General features: G+C 36.6%; 2 protein-coding genes across 2 annotated transcripts; both read right to left on the bottom strand.

Annotated features, from left to right (window-relative positions):
- Positions 1-390: 390 nt before the first annotated feature.
- On the bottom strand, positions 391-16883 carry LOC104906983 (obtusifoliol 14-alpha demethylase). Its single transcript, XM_010695831.4, has 2 exons — positions 16396-16883; positions 391-1582 (listed from the first exon to the last, which is right to left on the bottom strand). Exons 1-2 carry the CDS (start codon positions 16879-16881, stop codon positions 581-583), a joined length of 1488 nt encoding a protein of 495 aa, XP_010694133.2. The 5' UTR covers positions 16882-16883; the 3' UTR covers positions 391-580.
- Positions 16884-21947: 5064 nt separating this feature from the next.
- LOC104906984 (hypothetical protein) lies at positions 21948-25687 on the bottom strand. The gene is made up of 2 exons (XM_010695833.4): positions 25474-25687; positions 21948-23027 (listed from the first exon to the last, which is right to left on the bottom strand). The coding sequence occupies exons 1-2, from the start codon at positions 25565-25567 to the stop codon at positions 22252-22254; spliced, it is 870 nt and encodes a 289-aa protein (XP_010694135.1). The 5' UTR covers positions 25568-25687; the 3' UTR covers positions 21948-22251.
- Positions 25688-26627: the final 940 nt, after the last annotated feature.

The following is a 26627-nucleotide window of genomic DNA, read 5'->3' as shown; positions in this document are numbered from 1 at the left end:
TAACAGTGCCCAACTCATAATTGGCGAATTCGTAGGTTCCATTCCTACTAGATGCAAGCCAATGGGACCTTCCAATAATTCTATTGGAATTGGCTTTGTATCAATGGAATCTCATCATCCATATATAAGGAATTGGTTGTTTTCGTATCCATTGCTTGGATATAAAACTAGTAGTTATATAGTGTAAGCAATATATCTTGGGAGTAGAATTTTCCTCAGCATGTTTGTACCGAAGAAAGAAATTACTACTCTTAAGATAGATTCCTGGAAACGTTTTACCTTGTTTTCTTTTCCGAAGGATAAAAATCTTAGTCTGGATCACTCTATACGGAGTCCTACGTAAAACATCTCTACGAGTAATGAGAGAAAAATCAATGCAACAAGGGGGAATGCAATACAGGAGGGTAGTATTATTATTAGTTTTTTTTTTAATTTGAAATCTCCATAAACTTACTACATGCGTATTTCAATTATAACAATGACATAGCATTGCATTGCATGACACTTGCAGTGTACAAGTAAACATAAATAAGCATTCATAATTGAAGATCTTGGAGACTTGGACAAGGATTCCCAAGTTTCAATCAATTACAAGATTTCGACGATTGTAACGCACCATCACCTTTCCTTTAACACCCCAAACTATGTCATTATATTCTGTCTCTGGGAATGGAGATATCAACTCGAGCTCAAAGTTCCTAAGAAGATAGCTCCATATAGTCTTCATCTCTAAGTATGCAAAGGTCTCACCAAGACAGCTATGTCGTCCTCCTCCAAAAGATATAAAAGACAGCGGACCTGCTAACTTATCCTCATCTCTTCCGAGGTTAAACCTTTCAGGATCATAATTTTCTGGATCCTTGTAAATATGCGGCAGGCGATTCGTGATAGCAGCTGAAGTGACAAGAATATGACCTTTTGGAATGCCATACTTTTTACCCTCTCGAGTAATCACTTCGAACTCAGTATGAGATTGGCGCAGTAGCAATGCAATCGGAGGGTGCAACCTTAACGTCTCCTTAACACAGCGATGCAATACTTGCATTTCTGATAAAACATCGTAATTTATTGTATTCTTGTGCTTCTTCATCAAACTTCTCTGCTCTTCTAAAGCAGCAATCCAGTATTTCTTGTTATAAAGCAGAAGATTAGCTCCTGTCCTGATAGATGTAGCCAAACTTGAACGTTGGCCTCCATACAGAACAGTAATGAGTAGACCTGTGATCTCTTTCACGGTTGTTGCACGACCATCTTTGTACTTCGACTCAATCAGGCTCTGCAACATGTCATCCACTAAATTTCCAGACGATTTTCGAGATTCTATGATGTTTGAAAGGAGATCATCGAGTTTCTTTCGGGCTTTATCGCGACGACGATGAGGTGGGATAGGGAGATAAGGGAACATGGTAGTAAGAGGTACCCACGCACTGTTGATGTCATTCAGTAGAGTATCTATATCATCAACAAGATTGTCACGGACTTCCTGACCAACAAAGCATCTGCTTGCTATTAGAATAACAAGATGCTCTAGCTCAACTTTCAAATCAACCTCTCCGTTATCACCCCACTTGGAAAAGAAGTCCTAAAATGAAGTATAAATACCATCAGCATTAACCAACTAGCTCTCGTAGTTTTATCGAATTTTTAAAAGACAGTTACATAAGCCTTGTTCTATTCATGTTGTTTTTCTTATCTGAACTTAACTCAACATACTTTTAACTATTTTAAAGTTTTTAGACATTATTATTAGACCTTTGCTAAATTTATTTTTTTCTGAGAATGAATGAAAATAAAGTGAATACAACATGTCCATAATATTTCTTCAATTTTTTTTATTTTCAATAATTAGCCTTGCATTTATTTTTACCAGTAGATATGGCGGTAACACCCTAAAGGTTTGGTCAGATATTTTAATGAAAAGTGAATGTTTTATAAAGTTTTGGGGTGTTACAAATTGGTATTAAGAGCTTAGGTTATAATAAATTAATATAAATTCGGAGTTAATAAAATGTCTTAAATAATTACGAGTCTAAGGTTAAAAATATATAGGTATTAATAAATTAAATAATGAACATTAAAAGAAATGTGAGCATGGGATCGAAAGGATTTATGTGCCTTAATGTGAAAGCACTTATTTCAGATGCTTATTAATTGTTTCTTTTCGTTCTTACATGTTTAGATGCTGAGAGAAAATGTAACTACAAGAAAATATTGCGCTCTAGCTCGGAAGACCTTCTTACCAAAGGATTTAGAAATTTATATTTATAATATGGTTTGTAGACTAAGTTCATTAGTAGTATTAGAAGTTATCTAAGTTCCTATATATGTGTTTTTATTAGGAATTTCATTTAGAGTTGAGTAGAGTTTAAGTTCTTATTATAATTGTTGCTTACTTGTCAAATTGATGTTATGTGGAAGCATGCAAAGATTGTCTTGCAATGTTATGGTGAAATATATTTTGTTGCATGTAATTTCTTACGATAAAAGTGAGTATTGAATAAAAAAAAACTATGTGCAAGACCATGTATGGGTGAATAGATGTAGGAGGACTTTTGAACAAATGGCTAAAACTCCTGAACAACTGCTTGAGAGACTGGGATCTCTTGAACAACTTTCGCAATGTATGGGTTTAGTATTGCAAAACCAATTAAGGAATGATGGTGGAGAGGACCCACAAGCTTCTATGAAAAAGAAGTTAGCAACCCTTAAACCTCCAATGTTTGTAGGAAAGGAAGACCCCTTACTCTTAGAGAACTGACCAAGATACATTGATAAGTTATTCACTGCTACTGGGACACCTGAAGCTCAAAAAGTAGACCATGCTACCTTTTATTTGAGGGAGGATGTAGATACTTGGTGGGAGAGTTAATGACCTATTGTTAGAGCTCATGAAAACTTTAATTGGGATGCTTTTAAGGTTGCTATTAAGGATAGATTTTTCCCTAAACATATTAGGAGGCAAAAATACAATGAGTTCACTAGATTTAACCAGGGAGGTACTATGTTTGTGCAAGAGTATGCCCAAAAGTTCAATGAGTTGGCTAGATTTTGTTAGACTGTTGTGCCAGATGAGACAGCCAATGCTCAAAAGTTTTAGGATGGGTTAGCATTTAAAATTTAGGTCATACTTAGCGTAGCAACTTCTGCAACATTTTAGTAGGCTTATGGGGAGGAATAAGAGAAAAAGACCCACCTAACAACCAAAATGACCATGGAAATGACAAGAAACCTCGATATGGGGGTAACAATAATAATGGGGGCAATAATCACACTAATGGTGGTGGTAATTATCAAGGGAATCGTAGCAACTACCAAGGCCAGGGGAGATCAAACCAACAGGGATATCCCGTACCCAAAACCCTACTTGTAGGAAGTGTAACAAAAGCCACCTAGGATGTACCTGTCAAGGAGACCCAATAACTTGTTATGCTTGTAGGGAGTGTTCTAAGCGTCAGAATAATGGACAAAATAGGAACAAGGGGACTAGAAATGTGCATGGGTCTAATTAGAACCAGAACAACAACAACTGCCTCTATAACAACAACAACTCCCAAGATCAGGCTTCGAATGCTCAAGGAGGGAACAATAATCAACATAATGGTCAGAATAACAATCGAGAAAATGGAGGAAACAACAATCGGAACAGAAATGAAAATGGCGCTCGAGGAAATAATGGAAGAATCTATGTTATGAACCAGAATGAAGCAGACACCAACGCTCATGTTGTAACGGGTACTTTCCTCGTAAAATCTAACCCTGCTTACTTGCTTTTTGATTCCGGGGCGTCTCATTCTTTCATAGCTAGTTCATTCGTTGAAAAGTTAGCTCTAAAACCTTTAATCTTGTGTCAAACTTTCCTAACAATACCTTCAGGAGAAGCAGTTCCTTATAGTTCCTTATACCAAGACATACCCATTACCATATTAGGATCTGATTTGCCTGCTGATCTTATTCAGTTTGACTTACCCGACTTTGATGTAATATTGGGGATGGATTGGCTTGCTAAGTATAAAGCTAGGATAGAGTGTCATACCCAAAAGGTGTTTGTTAGGCGGGCTAAGGGAAATAGAATACAATATCAAGGAATTATTTCGAAACCTGGAGTCAGTATTGTGTTAGCCATGTCATTCAAAACCTATATTATGAAGGGCTACCCCCAATCTATTTGTGCCATGTGAAATATGTGAGTGTGGAGGATGGAGAGATATCTCAAATACCTCTGGTGAGTGAGTTCCAAGATGTTTTTCCAAAAGAAATTCCAGGGATGCCGCCAGTGAGAGATATGGATTTTAAAATTGACCTAGTGCCTGGAACTGGAGCTATTTCTAAGGCACCATATAGGATGGCACCTGCAGAGATGCAAGAGTTAAAGTCAATTGGAGGAATTATTGGAGAAAAGGTACATTAGGACAAGTGTTTCACCTGGAGGAGTACCAGTTTATTTGTTCGAAAGAAGAATGGAACCTTGAGGTTGTGTATTGATTACAGAGAGTTGAATAATGTCACAATAAAGAATAAGTACCCATTGCCTAGGATTGAGGATTTATTTGATCAACTTAAGGGTGCTGGAATTTTCTATAAGATTGATTTGAGATCTTGATATCACGAATTGAGAATTTCGGAGGAAGATATACCAAAGACAGCGTTTCGTAAGAGGTATGGGCATTATGAGTTCACAGTGATGCCATTTGGACTTACTAATGCACCTGCAGCATTTATGGCCCTTATGAATAGGACTTTTCAGCCGTATTTAGATAGATTTGTGGTGGTGTTCATAGATGATATATTGGTGTATTCGAAGGACAAAAAGAGCATGAAGGTCATTTAAGGAAAGTTTTGGAGATACTTCGAGAGAAAAAGTTATATGTTAAGTTATCAAAATGTGAGTTTTGGCTTGAGAAAGTAGCATTTTTAGATCATGTGATTTCGAAGGAAGGTGTTGTTGTAGATCCATCAAAGATACAAGCAGTAACAGAATGGACGAGACCTAGTAATGTGACTGAGATTAGAAGTTTCTTAGGACTTGCTGGCTACTATAGGAGGTTTGTGCGAGATTTCTCAAAAGTAGCTCAACCTTTGACAAATTTGATGAAGAAAACAACTCGATTTCAGTGGGATGAGAAGTGTGAGAAAGCTTTTCAGGAATTGAAGCAAAGACTTACTTCAGCACCAGTTTTGACGTTCCATCTGGATTAGAAGGTTTTGAGGTGTATAGTGACGCTTCTAAGAATGGGTTAGGATGTGTTTGATGCAACATGGTAAGTGGTAGCATATGCTTCGAGACAACTTAAGCCTTATGAACAGAATTACCCTACTCATGATTTAGATTAGCTTGTAGTATTCGCATTGAAGATTTGGAGGCATTATTTGTATGGTGTGTCATGTAAGATTTTCACTGATCATAAAAGTCTGAAGTATATATTTACTCAGAAGGAGTTGAACATAGACAAGGAGATGGCTTGAACTCATTAAGGATTATGATTTGGAGATATTGTATCATGAGGGTAAAGCGAATAAAGTTGTTGATGCGTTGAGTAGGAAGACTAGTCATTCGATGAACATGATGGTTTATCTGAGAGATTGTGTAAAGAATTTAGGAGAATGAGTCTAGAGGTCATGGAGCAAGGGCAAGTGGAAGCTCAACTGAATGCACTATGTGTGGAACTAACCCACCTTAATCGATGAGATTCGAGTGAAGCAAAGTAGTGATGAATGGATGGTGAAGAAGAAAATGAAAGAAGATGGAGTTTCCATCGAGTTTGACATTGATGAATGGTGTTGTGAAGTACAAGGGAAGATGTGTTCCTAAGGATGAGGAGTTAAAAAGAAAGATTTTGGAAGAAGCTCATAATACGCCATATTCTGTGCATCCTGGAGGAGATAAGCTCTATAAGGATTTGAAGCAGCATTTTTGGTGGAAAAACATGAAACATGAAGTGGCAGAGTTTGTGGCAAAGTGTTTGACGTGTCAAAAAGTAAAGATTCAGCATATGAGACCTGGTGGAATGGTACAACCTTTTACAAGTGCCGAGTTGGAAATAGGAGTCTATTTCAATGGATTTTGTGATGGGATTACCACTTACTAAGTCAGCTATTCTATATGGGTTATAGTGGAACGTTTGACAAAGTCGGCCAGGCCAGATTTATAGCAATGAAGGCTACTTAGAGTATGCAACAGTGGGCTAGTGCATATGTGCGAGAGCTTGTGAGATTGCATGGAGTACCAAAAGATATTGTTTCAGATAGAGACTCGAGATTCTTATCCAAGTTATGGGAGAGGTTACAACAAGCTTTGGGACATTGCTAAATTTAGTACACTTTCCACCCTGCACAGATGAGACAGACAGAGAGAACAATTCAAACTTGGAGGATATGTTGAGAGCATGCGTGATAGACTTTGGAGGATCTTGGGATGATTATTTGCAAACTATAGAGTTTTCGTATAACAACAGTTATCACTCAAGCATAAAGATGGCACCGTATGAAGCATTATATGCCGAAAATGTAGTAGTCCTTTGGGTTGGAGTGACATAAGTGAGACGATGACTTTAGGGCCTGAGATGATTGAAGAAACAACGAAACAAGTTAGGCTTATTCAGGAGCACATGAGGGCAGCTCAAGATAGACAAAAGGCTTATGCAGATCAGAATAGAAGGTAGATGGAATTTGAGGTTGGGGAGAAGGCTTTGCTAAAAGTGTCACCAACAAAGGGGGTCATGAGATTTGGTAGGAAAAGAAAGTTAAGTTTGCTGCATTGGACCATATGAGATCATGGAGCGAATAGGGGAAGTAGCCTATAGATTAGCCTTACCAATGGAGTTAGCAATGTCCATAACGTCTTTCATGTGTCTCAACTTCGAAAATATGTCCATGATTTTACCCATATCATTCAACCTGAAACCATTGAACTAGATGAGACCTTATCCTTTGAACAACGCCAGTTAGAATCCTTGATGCCAAAACGAGAAGTACCCGGAACAAGGCGGTAAAATTAGTCAAGGTGTTATGGTCAAGTCAAACTTCTGAAGAGGCTACTTGGGAAGCCGAAGATGATATGAAAAACAGATATCCCGAACTTTTTCAGCAGGTACGCTTGAGTTTGGGACGAAACTCTTTAAGGGGGTAGAATGTGATACTAACTTTTTGTTTGCATATTAGTAGCGAAGATAACGTTAAAGTTCGAGGACGAACTTTCTTTTAAGGGGGAGTAGATGTAATAACCCAAATTTTCATAACTATTTTATTAAATTTATTTTGTTATAATAAGATTTTATAAATATAAAATTCTGAAAAATAAAGTAAAATTACAGTAGATCAGATTTTTTTATGAAACTCGTTTTTTATTAAATCAAATTTTTACTTTAAAAAAATAAATTCGAAAGTCAGATTTTTTAATAAATCAGATTTTTTTTCGTTCAAAAGAAAAGATAGAGAGAAAAGAAATTCTGAAATTATAACTTGAGTTGTTTTGGAAAGGATTAATTTTTAAATACTTATCTTTTAATGAAAACCCTAGATTTACATACATATATATACCCCCCAAACGCCCAACAATCCCCACATAATTCACTTTTTTCATCTCTTTGGTAAATTCTAAATTTCAGATCTAAAATCCATCATTGTTGTATTTCGAAAGTTTTAAAAGAAAATAAAATTTATTGCAACCATTACTACACCATCGCCGGTGAATTCGTCGGAATACTGATGTTAACCAGTCGATCTTCTTCTTCCTTCTTCTTTCCTCTGGTTTTCTTTTTGCGTGCTATTGCTCCAACTTGAACTAAAGGGTTCAAGTTTTTTTTTTTAGAAAAAAAAAAAAGAAAGAAAACAAAAATGTAATATGTGTGCAGCAAGTCACGTGGAGTTGTGTCAATTGCTGTCAAACATGAAAAGCTCATACATTGATTTTCTCCTTTCAAGAAGTTAGTGCCACGGTTTTCTTCAATTTCTTTCTTTTTTTTTTTCAACTTTGGTTAATTATTATTAGGGATATTATATCAAATGACTAACTTTAGGTAATATTATTTGTTGTAGAACGGAAACTTCATAGGAGGCGAATTTTAGTTGATATTGCTATACTTGGGACACGTTCGAGGTAATTCACAATGTCCATCAACAACTAGAATCCCGTTAGAAATTGTATGTGTTATGTGGAATACATGTGGTTATGTGATTCTATGTTTATATTAGATGTATATTATGTGGCATAAAAAGTATTAGTACTTGTTATGACTAAAATTATTATTATTAATTAGTTGTAGTACTACTATCCCAGTGTATAATACATATGTATCTACTAGTATTTTGTTATTACTTTCGAATTTATAATGTACATATGTAATCATCATATTTAAAATTATATTAATGTTGGTAATGTAAGTTAATGGGTACAACTAGTGAGTTATTGATGTTTCGGACGATATTATAAGTTGGTATTGTGACTTTATGAGGTTCTAATGATGGACGTATTGGTTACTATAAATTATGGACATTGATTATTATAATTCTATAAAGTGGTCAAGTTGTGAAAAATATTTATTGAACTGAAGATGTTCCCGTTAATGTTAATGTGATGTTTGATGTGTCATAACTATTAAGATATATTAATCACGTAAAGTGGAAATATTATTGAGGGAAATTAGCCTGTGGACTTGGATCCTCCATAGGTGATGAACAGTACTTGATTTTTATGCTATTACAACTCTTTATTGTCTTCCTCTTAATATTATTGGTGTGCGTTGCGGATACCCATTAGATTAGTAAGGGTATGTACATACATTAGGGACGTTCTGCAAAACGATATTGGCCATTACTTTAATTTATTTGGGTGACGACCCATGCTGAAGTAGGTGGTAACTTGGATTAGTCCCGGTCTACTGACGTTCAATTCCCCTCTAATAATCAAATTTGTTGTTGTATGACTCATATAAATTTGAAATAATTGAAATGGTTAAGTAAATTATATACTTGTTTGTATTATTTTATACTTGTCTGTATTAATTTATATTTGTCTGTATTATGTTATAAACATTATTTTCAAAATATAACTATTATTTTACGGGATGGGTTGTAATTACTTAGCTTTTGGTAATTTTTGTGTAATTTGTTTTTCTTTGTTCTTTCCTATTTATATTATGCATGTTGGTGAAAGGGACTACGTTGCAGGAATGAGCGAATCTATAGTTTTTAGGTTCACCTAGTTTAATAAATATTGTAGTACTGATAATTGAAATTGTTTAGTTTTGGATTGGTTTAAATTAGACAACTTAAATTGGGTTATTCTGATACTTTGGTTTGTAAGTTAAGTTTTTTATTTTCTATAATTAGCCTTGCATTTATTTTTAACAATAGATGCGGCGGTAACACCCTAAAGGTTTCGTCAGATATTTTAATAAAAAGTGAATGGTTTATAAAGTTTTGAAATCAAAGTTTTGGAGTGTTACACAAGTACCAAATTCGAAGTCTAATGAGCCGCATATAATCCCGAGTTGGCTGTATGAGAAGTACTTCAGGCAAATTTTTTGGATAAGTGGTGATCCCCTTGACAAGGCTGAGAGGGTCATGCACCAACTCAGGGGGCTCCACCTATAAGCCCGAGTCGATGTGTATGATAGGAACTTAGCTTATATTTTGGCAAAGTGATGAGCCCCATGTCAATGTTGAGAGGGTCATGCACTAATTCGGGGGGCTAATGAGCAACCTATAATCTCGAGTTAGGTGTATGAGAGATACTTAGCCAAATTTTTGCTACGTGATGAGTCCCCTAGCCAGGCTAATAGGGTCATGACTCATGCACCAACTCGAGAGCATAATGAGCCACCTATGATCCCAAATTGGGTGTTTGAGACATACTTATCCATTCTTTTGCTTAGTGATGAGCTCCCTGGCAATGTTGAGAGGGTTATGCACCAACTCAGGGGGCTAATAAGCCATCTATTATCCCGAGTTGGGTGTATGAAAGATAGTTAGTTAATGTTTTGCTAAGTGATGAGCCCACTAGCAAGGCCGAGAAGGTCATGCACTAACTCGGAGGCTAATGAGCCACATACAATCCCGAGTTGGGTGTATAAGAGATAATTAGCCAAATTTTTGCTAAGTAATGAGTGTCAGCGGAGAGGGTCATGCACCAATTCAGGGAGCTAATGAGCCACCTAAAATCCTGAGTTGGGTGTATGAGAGACAACCACATTTTTGCTAAGTGATGAACCCCCTGGCAAGGCCGAGAGGGTCATGCTCCAACTCAGGGGGCTAATGAGCCACCTATAATCCCGTGTTGGGTACTCGTTGAAGTTGAGCTAGGCGCAGTCTAACCTTACTCTAGTCATTTGACTTTGACCGTTTATTGTTGACCGTTGACCCTTTTATGTAAGATTAGATCTGATCGTTTTGGACCCATTTTGTAATGAGCTGGCTGGTTATGAACTGACAATGGGCTTTGAGGTTTCCCATTGGGCCCGTTTAGGGGCCCACGAAGTGTGGTGCAAAGGTTATCGTGACACAGGATTGATGAATGGTTTATATAGGGGGGAGGAAGCTGCATTTTTCCGTACTCCCAATCATTTTCGATTTTCTCTCTCTAGAGCTCTCTTTTCTCTAAAGGATTTTCTGTTTGCCTTGAGATCCTGCTCTTTCTTTGCCTAAGTCCAAGTGCGTTGTTCCATCTTCGAGTTCAAGAAATCGCGAGAAGGTACTCTTTTCTTAATAGTTTTTCTTTCCTTTTTGCTTCAAGGGTAGATACGACTGACCATCATCTATCCTATGATGGAGCCTGAGTCTAAACCTAATACTCCCCGCTCCTCGCCTCCTTTATATTCCTAAGTGATTTTTGGGGTATAGGGCTTCTTCGTAAGTACCCTAATACCTTGTCAGGATCCCTTGGTTGTACCGAAGGCGGTTCCTCTTACTAGCCCTTCGGAATCTCTTGAGGAAGGAGGTGAGGGAGTGAAGATCCTGGGTCCATGGGATATGTCGGTCGCTTATGCCAACTCTAGGAGGACTTACTTAGATCATTATCTTATTTATGGTGTAGTGATGACCTCCAAAGAGAGCAAGAATGATTCCCCTGACTACATATGGCCAGGACTACCCTCCTCTAGACCCCGAAGGTGGTCCTCATTCTTATTATCCTTGCCCCGTGTTCATGTTGGCACTGAAAAATACTTTGAAGCATCTGGGCACTAAGTACTGGATCCAAGATCCTTATTTTTCAGTTAATCCCAATAACAGCGACATTGTTATCTCGGCCCTCAACAGGGTGCATATCGGTGTATTAATTACTAAAGTTTGCAGATGAGCCTTAGGTTTCCTCTGCATCTTTTTTATTGTCAAACTCCTAAATGCATATAATCTGACGATTTCCCAAATACTACCTAATAGTTGGCTGACAATCAATGCTTATCTTGCGATCTACGATTCCCTCGTGGTTTTCCCAAGTCTGCGTCTATGGCATAATATGATAACTTTGATGTTGGGGTCCTACCAACAAGCATGGTCCCGAATGGTTTCGCTTCCAATGTCGAGAGGGATATAAGGTGGACTCTTACTTCCCTCTAATCATAAGGGCTTCAGACGTATTCTCATCCATATATATATATATATATATATATATATATATATATATAAGTAGTGCTTAGGGGATCCCAACTATCCGTTTAAAGGAAGGGCCATGTTTTGGGCAGAAGCAAATGGTGCTCGAGATGTTCCGAGAGGAGGCGATCGTTGAGGCGTACTGCTCGATGAACCCGGTTCGCTTTCGAAAACTAGTGGATCGGAGTAGACGAAGGAAGCCCTTGCATTGGAAAAGGTACAATTCAAATTGTCCGAGATGGCTTTATCGGGTGTGTTTACAAGGTCAAAGAGAAGGGTCAAGCATCCCGACCCTATGTTTGATGTGACCTCGGTTGAAGAACCCCAGCTGAATAAGATACGGGGGAGCAAGTCGGGCTTGACACCCCTTTCACTACCTTTACTCGCAAACAAAAGATCGTTAGGGCGTACCATGCAATACGGGAGATTTATACAGATGCAGACGACGACGCCCTTGTCGCTGAGGGTTAACACCTTCTTCGGTTCCTTGTGGAACGTAAGTTTCTTTCCCGAGTTCCTGGACGTTTATACTTTACTTATTTTCCTAACCTATCTTCTCTTGTAGACCAACGTCTCGATTAACCCAATCATATGTCGTCGGGTCTAGCTTGAAGACACTATGGTCGATCTCCGAAAGGAGATAGGTGATCTGCAGCCTAAGGTCTCGACTAACGAAGCCGAGATCTATAAATTGAATGTTGAGCTCGAGGCTTAGAATAAAAGCTTTAAGGAGGTGAGCAAGGCACTCGATGAACGTGCTCGGTTGATGGATAGCAGAAGGTGTTGCAGGCCTCTTTGGATATGAGGACCCTGGAGCAGGACTAGCCAAGAAGGCTTCTAACGATCTTCAACATCAATTGTACAAGGCCGAAAAGAAGGCTAACTCCGCTAAGCATGACCTGAAGAAGGCCAAGTCCAAGTCCAAGATGAAAAGGAAGGAGGAAGAGTGGCTTCTGGAGTAGAAGTGCTCCGAGGAAGGTTTGTCTTATGGCGTTAAGTGTGGCGCTATGACCAATCATATTACGGTATGGGACACGAGAGACTGACTCCGGTAGATTCTCACCAAGTCCCATCATACTCTTGACCGGAATGGAATAGAGGCTGAGTTCGATTGTCGGATTGCTCTTGAGGAGGCAACTCCTCTACTTGTCATAATGGGGAGGCTTCTCAAGTTCCCGAGGGCCCTCCTTCGGAAATCCCCAAGAGCGTCCAATTTGAGGACGTTGCTGATTAGGATGCAAGCAATATGGAGGTTGTTGATTAGGATGGCCAAGCTTCAGCTGAGTTCTTTCCTTCTGACGACAAGGCCGACAACACCGACAGTTCTCTTAACGCCTTATTTGTATTTTGTGTTTGATCCCCTTTTGCTTAGAAATTTTAACCTTTGAGAGTATGTTCTAGGGGTTTTTTACTTTATTTTAGAACTAACCCCTAAGAGTAGGTTGTCGCGATTTTTAGCTTGTAATTTATTTTTAAATGAAATGGAATCAATTCTTTTTTATTCAGGAATCGTGTTATCTTTCTCAGTCTCTATCTTGTTTGATACAATTTGTATGCCCCGAGATTAACACAACCAATTTTTCATTCATAACAACATTTGTACATAGGTTTGGTCTGCTACAACTTACAGTCCCGAGTTATGTCTAATTAACAAGATAAATATTGGCTCAGGTGTGGCCAAACTACAACAACTGACTTCAACATATAACCTTCTTAGATTATCTATGTTATGAGTCTGGCCAGGGGGATGTCCTCGAGTGACTCAAGTCGTAAGTACCCAGCTTGATCACTTGAGTTACTTTGTAGGGAACATCCCACTTGGTCCCTAGGTTACCCTTCAGATGCGCCAAACCCGTAGCCTTAACTTTTCGTACCACCCAATCCCCTAAATGGATAGGTCGGGATTTTACGTGAAGGTTAAATTGCCTTGTGATGCGTTGTTTATTGCAAATTGTCTTGAGTAAGGAATTGCCTTCGAATTCGGGGAGCAAGTCGAGGTTGATTGTCTTCTCTTCTTCGTTCAGTTTGGACTCGTAGAAAGTCATCGACGACCTTGCTGCCATAGACCAAGCTAAACTGTGATTGTCCTGCTGCTTCTTTTACCATGGTCCTTATTAACCATGATACTCCCGACAGGTCATCATTCTAGGCCTCCTTAGCGCCTTCCAACGACTTCTTGATCCATTAAGCACAACTTTGTGGTCGTCTCGGCCTGGCCATTAGTTTTAGATCGGGAAACAGCGGAGAATCTTGTCGAAATACCAAACTGGGAGCGGTAATCCCGAGTGGGGTCGCTATTGAATTGTCAGTCGTTATCTGAGAATAAAGTTCGCGGGGACTTCGAAATGGGTGATAAGGTTCTTCCAAATGAAGTTCTGAATTTGCTTATCGATTAGGGATGTAAATGACTTCGCCTCCACCCATTTGGTAAAGTAGTCTATGGCTACTAGCAAGAACCTTCTCTGCCCCGAGGTCGCCAGAAAGGGGGCTAGCAGATACATTACCCACTTGTCAAAGGGGAAGACCGCCTGAATGGTCGTCAAGGGGTTGGCGGGTGCCCAAGGAATATCTCAATGGATCTGGTTCTGGTAGGTTACCCGTTGGTTGATGAGGCTGACTTCTTTTATAATATTGGTGATTTCCTAGACCGTAAAACCTAATGAGGAACATCCAAACTTTTAGAAAAGTTGTCACCCTTTTATGGCAAAGCTCATGGGTCCAAACCTAGGGAAACAAACTCGCGGATACACTTGCTATATCTGCTTAAGGAAGGCTGGAAGAGTTCAACAAAACCTATACTTTAATTTGCCCCATCCTTCAACAAAATTTGTACTTTACCCCATCCCCCACCGGATTGTATGGAACTCTTTTTATTAGATAAGTTGGGTTATAATAGTATTAACTCTAGGTTGGATGCTCCTAACAGAGGGAATAATCATGTAATAAGTTTTTAAGTAAATTTATTATTGTTCCGTTTCTTCCAACAAAAACATTGAAAAATCTTAGGTTTTGCTATCAATCAGTTGTGTAACTTGTGTTATATTCAAACAAGAACACTTGCAATATGGTATTGATTTCTTGGAAAACAAATCTAGGTTGATGAATATCGTCTTGTATAAATTGTATTTCTCCCTAAATACATAATGAAATTATTTTATACCCTTCTTCGTCGTTTATAAATTGGGTATATCAAAAGAAGTTTATATAATTTTCCTAATCGAAATAGGTCATTATGAGATACACCACTAAAATACTAACAATGAATTGCAGTAGCAGAATAACATATAGCATTAGGAGTGCTATTTTTGACATTGTTAAGTTTGTCTACGACAACAAATACCAACTCAATATTGGTCACCCTTTTTCGCATTAATCAATCACATGTTTATAGTACAAGATTACGAAACCTTATGAAACACTAACTCCTAAAATATATCCAACTAGATTACTAGTTTTATAATAGATACACTATATCTCCTAATTTTATCTTACTAACTTTAATTTAATCATATCTTCTACTACTAAACTTATATTGTCATAATAATACCATACATGATATTCTATCAAATTGGATAACTATGTTATCCTCAACACCTTCCTACAATAGTAACCACGGTTTTATAAACATACGATTGGAAAAGCAAAATATATCTTCTATTACAGCACCAGATACAGATGAACGGAACCTTGTTCATCTAACTTGGAGTCAAGATGCACAAACTCGATAATGTAGGCCTCAACATTTTTTTGTCTTCTTGATGAAAACCTTAATCTTTTCGAATTTATCAATTACCAGTCAAATAGGAACGTTTAGTTCCTTTATGGCAACCAATACCAATTCAATATTGGTCACCCCTTTCCTCATTAATCAATCACATATATATAGTACAAAATTAGGAAGCCTTATTAAACACTAACGTCCAACTAGACTCCTAGTTGGATAAAAGATAAACTATATCGCCTAATTCTATCTTACTAACTCTAATCATATCTCCTACTACTAGACTTATGTAAAAGTTATATGATGACACAAGATGTATAATAAAATGAACTAATCATACTTATATTAAATATGTCAATTTTAAAAACTGACGATTGAAAATTAAAATCTACTTTTTCTAATTTTCATATGTTTATTTTTGTTTCTAAAAAAGAAAATGAACTATCCCTTGGACTAATAAATGAGTGCAATAATTATGGTATGGTAGAGTAACTAGATTAAGTGATTATAAATGAAAAAAAAGTTTTCTTACGCTAATAGATGATGCATGAACAATAGTTAGTGGTCCTTTTCTTATATATTAGATATTCTAGTGCTATTTGATTTAAAACAAATAAGCACTACATTATTGGACGGATGTTGTATGATGATATTGTTTTTGTATAGTTATTATTAACATGAATTAAATGTAAATAAAGATTAAAATTCGACCTCAGAGATTATACGTGGTTTATATTCTGAAACGAGCGAGTTCCATAATTCTGAACCGATCTTACCTAGAATATCCCAAGTTTGTCTATGAAAGGAACCAAATTGTATTACTCTATATAGTGGATTTCTTCTTTGTAATACTAACCGATAGGCGATAGGGCCTCATTAATAAGTTCTACAAAATCTCCTACATTGAAAAACATGGATCTGGATCCATTAGTATGGAACATTTGAAGTTAAATAGAATTTGGGATGCAGCTATTAATTGATTGAAAGTATCCCTTAGGGCTGATGGTAGCGTTTGGCAAAAAAAGAAAAACAAAGGAACACGTAATAGTAAATTAGTAATTAGAAATGCGGAAAGATAGTGTCCAGACCTGAACTTCGTGGTGCATAATATCAACAAAACCTTTGAGTTTGTTTACGCGAAAGGCCTCCTCGTAGAAGCGAAACTGCTCCTGGCGGACAGCGTGATCGATGTCGTACATAACTCCAGGTCCAAAGATCGGCACGGTGAAGCCATACACCTCGCGCTGACTGAGCTCGCGCTCTGGCGCATTGAAGAAATAAGAGGATACATCTGGTTCAAGCAAGAATGTGAAATTCTTGTTAAACACATTCAAAGTAAATACACCACCAACATTTTCATACTCCTCCGTTAGCATCTTGATGGGGTTTGCTACGAAGCGAAGCAAACCCCCGATAACCGGCAGCCACCCTTTCACCACGGGTGGTGGTAGGTGTTTGCTGCTTTTGATGGGAGTTTTGAAGGCCCATTTTCTTATTAATTTTGCTGCTACGAAGGTAACTATAACGAGCAGCGCTACATTGAACAACTGCAGCTTGGTGTTAATAATTTCCATCTTTTGTTTGGTGTATTGCTTGGATGTGTTTATCAGTTTATGTGCATATATATAGACATAGTTGCCTTTTCTGGTAAACCTGATGTCAAATCCTATTGAATATAATGGTCATCGACGTGTTGATCTACAATTAACTTTTTCTAATCGAGTTTCTGTTTTGCGAGGAGAATATTATACAGGGCAAAGTCAACTATTACAACAAATCATTGCAACTCAAAGCAAGTGAACATCTTTTTTTCCCGTAGACAGTACTTCAAAGATCTCCTCTTATTAGTATATAGTTGTATTATAATCCTACTATTGTTATAATATTTTGTTATTATTGGCTAGCTCCAATAGTATAATGGAATTAAGCAATAGTCCATACTCTTTTTCATACAATTATTCATATTTCTTATAATTGTTCTCTTGTTATAATTCATATTTCTTTATAGATTGTATAAATTACTCATTATGTAACATCTAATAATTTATATTGTATTAGGCTAACAACTATATGACAAAAATATCTTATTTTGAAACATATTTCGAGATAACAATCATCAATGGTACTAAAAATAAAAAATTTAGACTATGTAGTACTCCCTCCGTCCCATAATATAGTGCTTGTTTCTTTTTTCACGGTCTCCAAAACGTAACTTTGACCTTTAATATCTTCAATTCCTTATTAATAAAAAATATAAAAGTTGATATTATGAAACTACACATTGAGACGAATCTAACAAGATCCTACATGAATATGTTTTTTTATATATACAAATGAGAATATTCGGTCAAATATTTTAAAGTTTGACCACCAAAAATGAAATAGGCACTATATTATGGGACGGAGGGAGTAACTTATACTCATCAGGCCTGGATTTGAGGGTAGGCAAGAAGTGTTGTGGCCTAGGGCCCATCAGCCAAAGGGGGTCAAACCAAAAAATAACCAGCCATAAGCTACATGATATAAAATGCTTTATGCTTCCCATCAATCATAAGCTAACTGATATTCATAGAAGAAGCCAAGAAGGAAAGGAAAAGTCAGAGAGAGAAATAACTAATTTCCTCCTCTTTCTAATTTTCCATGGCCTTCATTTCCATCTACTGCTTTTCTCCAAATCTCATTCAATTCTTCCCATATTCCAATTGATTTCACCATTATATCTCATGAAAAATATAAAATGCTTCCCAAAAATTGAAGACTCAAAAGCTTTCTTTGCCTTCTTTCTCAAATTAATGTTAACGGAAAAAAAAATTCTCCAATTTACATAGAGCCTCAACTTCAAATATACTAGTTTAAATTATATTTCCAACGTTTTTATGGAAATCACATTTTAAAATTATTTTAGATGGGGGCCCATTTTTTTTATTTTGCCTAGGGCCCATGAAATGTCAGGAACGGCACTGATACTCATCTTACATAGTACTATAATATTCTAAGGTTATTTATTTAAAATCAAACTTTACAAAAAATTCATTATAGGATGGGCTTGTTAGAAAAATTCAGTATTGAATTTGTCTAATTTTATGTTAAAATTAAGCCGTCTATTCTAATAATTTGTGTTACTTTTTTTATCATTCAAGACGCTAATATATATGTAATTTTATGGTTCCATTACTTTATTTTCTCAAATTGTACTCCTTCTGCTCTTGTAATATCTTCCTATTTTTAAATTTGGCAATATTTATAAGTAAAGAGAATCGTCTAAATTCTTTTCAGTATAATTCAGAAAAAACATAGTCATGTGGAGTTTTGTTCGAATCGTCTGCAGGAGTACATTAGAAAATATCAAATTTTTACAATTTTACTAATACTACCTCCGTTCTTTTTTAGTTGCAACGTTTGACAAATTGCACTATTTATGTTCTCTTATTTGACCACATTTATTGATTTATATGTTAAACAAAACATAGTCATGTGTGGTCTTGTTTGATTCGTTTCGATGTAAGCTTTCATAATATCAAATTTTTATAATTTTTACTTACATACAATTAGAGATAAAACGATTTGAAATTGTACATTGGCAAGCGTGAAAGTCAAAACGTTGCAACTAAATAAAAACAGAGGTAGTATGTCATTAAAGATATTGATCATACAAAACGTGCATTGACATATGTGAAAAGTGGAAATAGAAAAATCTTCCTGGAATGGAGGGAATATATAATACTTCTATGCAGTTAATACCATATAGAGGACTTCAAAAATCATAATTGTATTTAGTAATATAATTATATTCCTACATAATTAACAGTTAATATTTTAATGTGAATGTCAATTAGCTCTATTCAATTATAATGAGATTGTGTAATTTTTTAAGATGTAACAATAGTTAAAATAAGCAAGTATATTATTGATCTTTTAGATAATTTTCTGAAAATGAAACTCTCGTTTCTCTTATAATTTTAAAACTCTATTCTTACCATAATTCATACAGTATTTCTTATTATATTAAATTCATACTCTTCTTATAATTTCTTTATCGTTACATGGTCTAACGTATGATAAAACATTAGCCATTGTTACCATTCATCTAAATATTTATATTTTCATAGGTTGTAAGCACTCTCCAATGATGTAATAATCATAATTTTCGAATAATGTAGCAAAAGTTATACTTAATTTATATTGTATAATCTTACGTTTTGGTTATTTAATTAAAATAAAACTCTAATATTTCTGTTGTAACCTAAAAATAAAGGGTTAGTAATGAGACACGTGTACCGATTTGGAACGTCCACGTGTCCCAGAATGGGAAGGAAAATTGGACAGCTTTCTAAAGGGTTGTCCTTTAGAAAATAAAAGCCCATTTTTGGCTTGAAAAGAATAAATGAAAGCCCAATTCTCAAAAAACAGCTTGAGGGATATTACATATACCCTCACTTGAGGCACGCAGTCATAATGTTGCTCAGATACCATTTGTAACACCCGACCCTTACGGAGTCAAGTATATCGTCACTAATGCGCATCCAAGGCCAACAATTGTCCTCAATAACCAACACAAGTTCTTCTGGAGCATTTTATCCTCACTCATGCGCATCTTGTTGGAATGAGTAACTTGTTAAATACCTTAAATCAATCATGAGGGTATTACATCATATCCCAAACACTATAAATAGTTACCACAAAATCAGGTAAAATGGTGGCTTATTGAACAATATGCCATTACTCTACCAAAATATTCTCTCTCACTTTCTCTACTCCCTTTCTCTCACCTCACTCCAACCACCAGGGACAACCACCACAACCGAAACCACCACCACCGAAACCTCCACCACACCGGAACTACCACCTTGGAACCACCAACATAGCGGCAACCACCACCAACATCGAAACCACCATCGGAACCACCGCGAATTTTTTTCGTTTCCTACACCAAGGAAACGAAAAAAAATCGTGGTGGTGGTTTCGCTGTGGTGGTGGTTCCGACGTGGTGGTGATTTCGATGGTGGTGGTTCCGGTTGTGGTGGTTCCGGTTTCGTAGTGGTTTCGGTGGTGGTGGTTGAAGTGAGGTGAGAGAAAGTGAGAATGAGAGTGAGAGGAGGGGAGAGAGAGTGATTATACCTAGGGGATAGTTTAAGAAAATTTAAAAAAATACAGGTGATTTTTAGTAAATACGGATGGTAAATAGCTAAAGGGTTTTCTAGCCCTTATATAACTTCTTAACTGAACGAAAATCCTTCTCCAAGATATGATTATCTTTTATTCCTAATATTAAGGGATAAAAACTTTTTCTTTCTAAAATCAAATTTTATTTTTTATAAAAGTTGATTTTATCAATCCTTGTAAAATAAGAATTTTCCATATCCTAACTAGTAATCAATTTTTCTAAACAATCTTTATCAAAAACGTCTTATCTAATGATTAGTTTTCCTTTGTTCTTTTCTCTTTTCTATTTTTCTTATTAAACATCCTTTTGTTTTCAAAATTCTTTTAAAGAACGTGTTCTTTAAATCAGTTTTTATACACCTTTTTTATCCGAAAGTCTTTATAAAACGTTTTTTGTAACCATCCTAATTTCACATTTCTAATTTAGCATAAAGTTTAGCACAAAGTTCCAATACATTAATTACATTGCATAAACATGACTAAGAGCATAACTAGACCTGAGCTTCAATATCTTCAAGTTCTTGATCTTTCATGAACATCCAGTCTTGATGGCTTTCTTAGATCACTGTTACCAACATCAATGTTATAGCATAGATTGTTTATCATCATCAAAATTACATTGACTTAGAGTCACAACAGTAACCATATGTCACCGTCCTACCCAACTTTCCACTTATTTACCAAACTGCCACTATTCTATGCAATTTTCGTATGAAATAGTTCTACATTAGGCATTTCCCCTCCTAAAGTCCTATCCACTAACCACCCACAGCTAGCACTATAGCTTCCTGGGAACACTACCCCAACTCATTAAATTCTCCCAAAGCTCTACTTAGCTCATAACTTAGAATTGGTGGTTTCATTGTATTCAACCACGCACAAACCTGTACGTCAAAAGTTAATGCCTAACATGCTCAGAATCGACAAACTTATTCAACTAGCAAGCTTCGACAGCTCTAAATACAATCGGCGAGCGAGGAATAGGAATAAAATAAGACATGTCAAGTATCTCCTGTTTACATTCAAGTCTGTTTAATTCGCCGTGATTTATGTTACTCAAGTTCCACTTGTAGGTGTAGGAAAAATATCAGCATATTGTAAAGAAAAAAACTAGTGTCTTGCCCGAGCATTACCCCGGGTGGTAATTTTTTTCCGAATTGGATATGTATTTTTTCACATTAGAATATAATAAAGAAAACTCAACATTTAAAATGAACATATATAATAATATGGATATTTAAAGCATGATTAAAAGTTGGTTAAGAGGGTAACTATGCTCTATGTAATAGCAAGATGTCATGGGTTCAAATCTTGTTACAAGCCAATTTAGTTTTGTTAGTTGACATGACATATGTACATATTGAACTAGATTTCTAGTGGAGCAGAGGTGACTCAGGTGAGGCTTGTGTTGAGAAGCTTTTGTTCAGTATTTACAACAATTACTCGCCCAGGAGTTTAAATCACCAACAGTCAGATGTGACATGAAATATTACATTTCCGATAAAACAGACGTATTTAGATAAAGCCAATACATGATAATTCCACAACAACAAAAAGGAAATGAGAACAATAACCTGACAATCAGAAATCAAAGCATCAACAAGCTGCCATCAACAAAGACAGACAAATACGAGTGTCCAGATTACACCCAGGTGTACCTAGGATTACTTGCACCATCTCCCATGAAAAAGCACGCATACTCCTGTTGCGAAGCATGTGAGCAAGAATATGTAAGAGACTGCCCCGTGCACTTGGGGTATATAATGGACGCTCAATAAATACTAATCTTGTTTACAAGTAGCGGTCTTAGCTAGCTGGTCTAAGTCGACGCGGGCAACGAGCCTCTCTTGTTCAGTAGTAACAGTCTCAGCTGGCTGGTCTAAGTCAATGTGGTTAACAAGCTTCTCTTGTTTAGCTGGCTGGTCTAAGTCAATGCGGCCAACAAGCCTCTCGACGGGGACCTTCATCACATCACGCCTCATTCCAATGTCAGAGACAACCCTGCTAACACAATACATGCCACATCCCACAGCTGTTAATCCAGGGAAGCTAGTGGTCAAGAACCGAAGTGGAGAAGAAACGACTGCGCTCAGAGCCGCTACAAAGGCTGTGGCTTGTCCACTTCGCCCCACACTGATGTCTGTTACAACAAGCAAACCCGTCTTGCAATAAATGGCAAAATCCTCACAGTTGTTCTTGAAGATGTTGTAGCCACCAAACCCTTTCTCTAGAAGAAAAGAAGCTCGAGAAACAGCGTCTTCTGGTGGGTCCGCAGGCGCGAGCGTGCAGGTCCCACCACGTGCCTTTGCAAGGAAGAAAATGTGCGAGACCCCGTACTCAAAGAGATAAAGCTCGCCCTCCCAAAGGAAACAATCAAGGCAGGATGAAATGACACCACTAAGTTTGGATTGGTCACCGCATACAGGGCATGGACACTTTGCATGATCTGAGGAAGGGGATGAGCTGAAGATGACATTGTCCAGAAAAGTTCCAGTGCCTATTTCCTGGCCTGGTCCTCTGGTAAAGTGAATCACTTTGCCATCGCCAGCATATATGCCTGCCACAAGTTAGACCAAAGCTCTGTAAGCACTTCCAAGTTATGGGAGAACAATTATTGATGAAAGTAGTGAAAATCAAATCATTAATGGGCCACAAAGGCCAAAATATGAAGTTAATCATCAGAGCAAGGTTGCAAGAAAAACCTATGTATTATTGATGTACAGCATGCAAATCAAGTTTGATTTCACCTCAAATTTATAACTTATTGGAGTTGTGAGGAGTTACATTATCTGCTATCCTAAAGTAATACAGTGGTTAAGAGTAAACTTAGCAAAAGCACGTGACAGCCATTATTTACCTTAAGCATACACATTAGGTTTCACTTTCATGTCTACTCCAAGGTCTCTCACTTTGGTGCATAGACTAACCCTTGATGAAACCATAGCTTTAAAGTTAACAAGTACGACGAAGAGTATTCAGTAGTTCTTTTGAACATTCAAGAAAGGACAGCAACATAATTATTTCAGACACCTGAACCAGTGGCTCACTTTTTCTATATCCTCATGACAGCTAAAATGTAACTCCACGGGAACGAACATCATGATAGTTTTGGAGAAACATATAACAGAATTGGCAGGTGATTAGTTTTGTCAGTAAAGCATACCATCTGGAGCTTTCAGTTTAAAGAGCAAAGAGGATTACATTGCTTCATTTCATTTATCATAATGCCATTACACAATTCTCTCTCTTTTTTTTTTTATAAATATATCTCACAGCCGGCTCAAGTACAGATGATTCCCTAACTAACTACATGACATCAGCACACACCATCAAGCTTAAAAGATGTCTCAAGTTTGAACATCAGTAATATGGTTTAAGGTTAAACCATTGTTACCTGGAACGCAAAACGTTCAGGAACGTGGTACGAAAACGGGAACGCGGAACGCAGCCTCTAGAGTAAACCAAATGGACTTCTAGACCACGTACCACGTACTACGTACCACATTCTGAGACTCGTCCCCTGGAACGTGGAACGTGGCCACATACCACGTTCCGGGTATCAATGGGTTAAGCTAATGGTCTTGAACCACTTGCTTGAATTGGCTTGACCCTTCTACAAGAAGAGACCATGTATGTAAAGTAGGAGCAAATTGACTTTGACAAAATGACAAAGTAATACTCAGCATTCATACCATAATTTTTTAGAAGTTAATTTGATTTGTTTTTGGTTGAAGACTTGTCAATTATTTTGACCATAACTGCACAATTTTAATTCTATCTACCATCCCAGATACTAGTCCTATTATGAAGCAACTGATAAGACTAAATTTAGAACCGCATTCCTCTGCAGATGATTGCAGAAAATAGACCACCTTAATATATGATTTATTGTACAGGTATATAAGGTTCTTCTACTTGCTTAATGCTTATGCCCACACAAACGTATCGGCTTTATCCCGATATATGGTCCATTACTCAAAAGGACAACCCTACATCAAAAATATCAATACATATATATTAAGACTCCCACTTTATCCCAGTCAAAAAAAAAAAAAAGACTCCCACTTTATCAACAAGGCTAATAAGGTAATAGCTATTGGATAGCATTCATTGTACAACCCCAGTATACCATGTGCATGGTAACTAGAAGCTTTTCTTTGCTCATTTGAATCTCTCCCAATTGTGCGAATTTTGCTCATTTGGAGGTTTCAAATGAGAAATGAGCAAAGCCTTGAGTATCACACACTCACGGTACACCCGGGTATATGATAAACATTGTATAGTTGTTGTCAAACCACATCCCAAAGCATCACCAAGGTCCAAAATCTAGTTCAGTCGCACAAGTTAATACTTCTAATCAGCAGTAATTTGATGCTCAATAAACAAAACTATGCTAGAAACTTTCATTACCCAATATCAAGCACTCTCAACAAAATCTTTGTCCACTAATAAAATCAAAATCTAACAAACAGCAAAATTCCATCAAAACCCTTAATGTTGTGAGAAAGAGTTTATTTTAACTATTCAAGCACCCAAATTTCTTTAAACTCCTAATCTACCATATCAGGGACTTCCAAGTTATTTATAAGCAAAAATATTGCTAAAAATAGCTTTTAGTGACCGGATTTTCATCACAAAACTCTAGAAAATCCAACCCAAAATTAGAAAGAGATCATCACAATCCAATTTCCCCCAAAAAAAAAACATACACAGTAGTATTCATAAACGACCAAATTTCTACTTTTGCCAATTCATTACTTAGAAATTTATCAAATTGGGTTCACAAAATTGGGATTACATTGCTTTAATTAGAAACACACAGTAATATTCACAAAACACCAAATTTCTACTTTTGCCCAATTCATAACTAAAAAAATGATCAAATTGGGTTCTCAAAATTGGATTCTCAAAATTGGGGTTACATTGCTTTAATTAGAGATGTTAAGCGATCAAAATAAGCCCAAAAAAAAAAAAAAGAGGAGAGAGAGAGAGGAGAAAAAGACCATGATGGGAGTAGAGATAGGCGTTCCTCCAAGAATAGATGTGATCTCCGGCCTTAAGGGTATCCCTTGAAATTTTATTGGAGAAAACTCCCATTTTTATTTGATTCTCTCTCTGTGACAATAATGGAAGCAAAAACCGCAATTCCTCTAAGATGTATGGCAAAGTAGAAAGTACCCCGACTTTCCTTTCTGATTAAGGTAGCAACGGAATAACTAATTTTATTTTTGAATATTAGAGACTAGTACCAACTCCCACGGATATTCGTATTCCAAAACGAGTAGAAAGAGTGTTGAAAGTTTGAAATACAATCAATTTTTGAGTTAGAATTTCGAATTTTTTCCTTAAATAATGCAAAAGTAGATTTTAATTTCAGAAATATGCCAAAAAAAAAAATTCCATACATACCATTCACGTAGGATGGCACGCGAGAAATTTTTAATTTTTTACTTAAGTAAAACCGCTACTACGAATAGCGGTTTACCCTTATAAGCCGCTACCAGTGGCGGATCCAGGATTTGAGCCACGTGGGTTCGGAGTAGTTCAAACATAAGTTTCGAATTACGTTTTACTATCTAGAGCCAGGGGGCGGCTTTTAGCATGTTCAACATGTTCCATGGAACAGGGCCTCTTTATTGTGAGGGCCCCAAAATAGAGAAAGTTCAAGTAGTAAAAAGAAAAAGATTATCTACTTATTTAGACTACTTTTTTTTCATAATATGATTATGTGGTGTGGATGAGCTATTACATTATTGAATTCTTCAAATACGAGATCGCACAGGGCCTCTATATAGTTCGAGACGGGCCTGTCTAGAGCTGTATTTTTTTTAATGAATAGGGAAACTTTCAACAATTGTACGTAGCGGAGGTTCCATTCTTAATTATATCGTTACAAAAATAACAAAATAAATTTTTGTATAACAAAAAACTATCATTATCTTAATACAAAGTCATTATAAAATGAACTACGGATTGAGCATCAATTATTACAACAATTTTCTTTAAATCCACTACCAACCAAGTGTTGAAAGTAATTACATATCTATGATATGAAACGATGAAAAAAAAAGAAATAATATAGAAACTAGCACAAATGAAATCTAAAATGACAACTAACAACAAATTCAACACTAATATGCTCTTCGTATTTTAGTTT

Source organism: Beta vulgaris, chromosome 3 (assembly GCF_026745355.1).
Source record: "Beta vulgaris subsp. vulgaris cultivar EL10 chromosome 3, EL10.2, whole genome shotgun sequence".
NCBI lineage: Eukaryota > Viridiplantae > Streptophyta > Magnoliopsida > Caryophyllales > Amaranthaceae > Beta > Beta vulgaris.
Note: the sequence above shows the minus strand (reverse complement) of the source record. Positions and strands in the feature narration are given on the sequence as shown.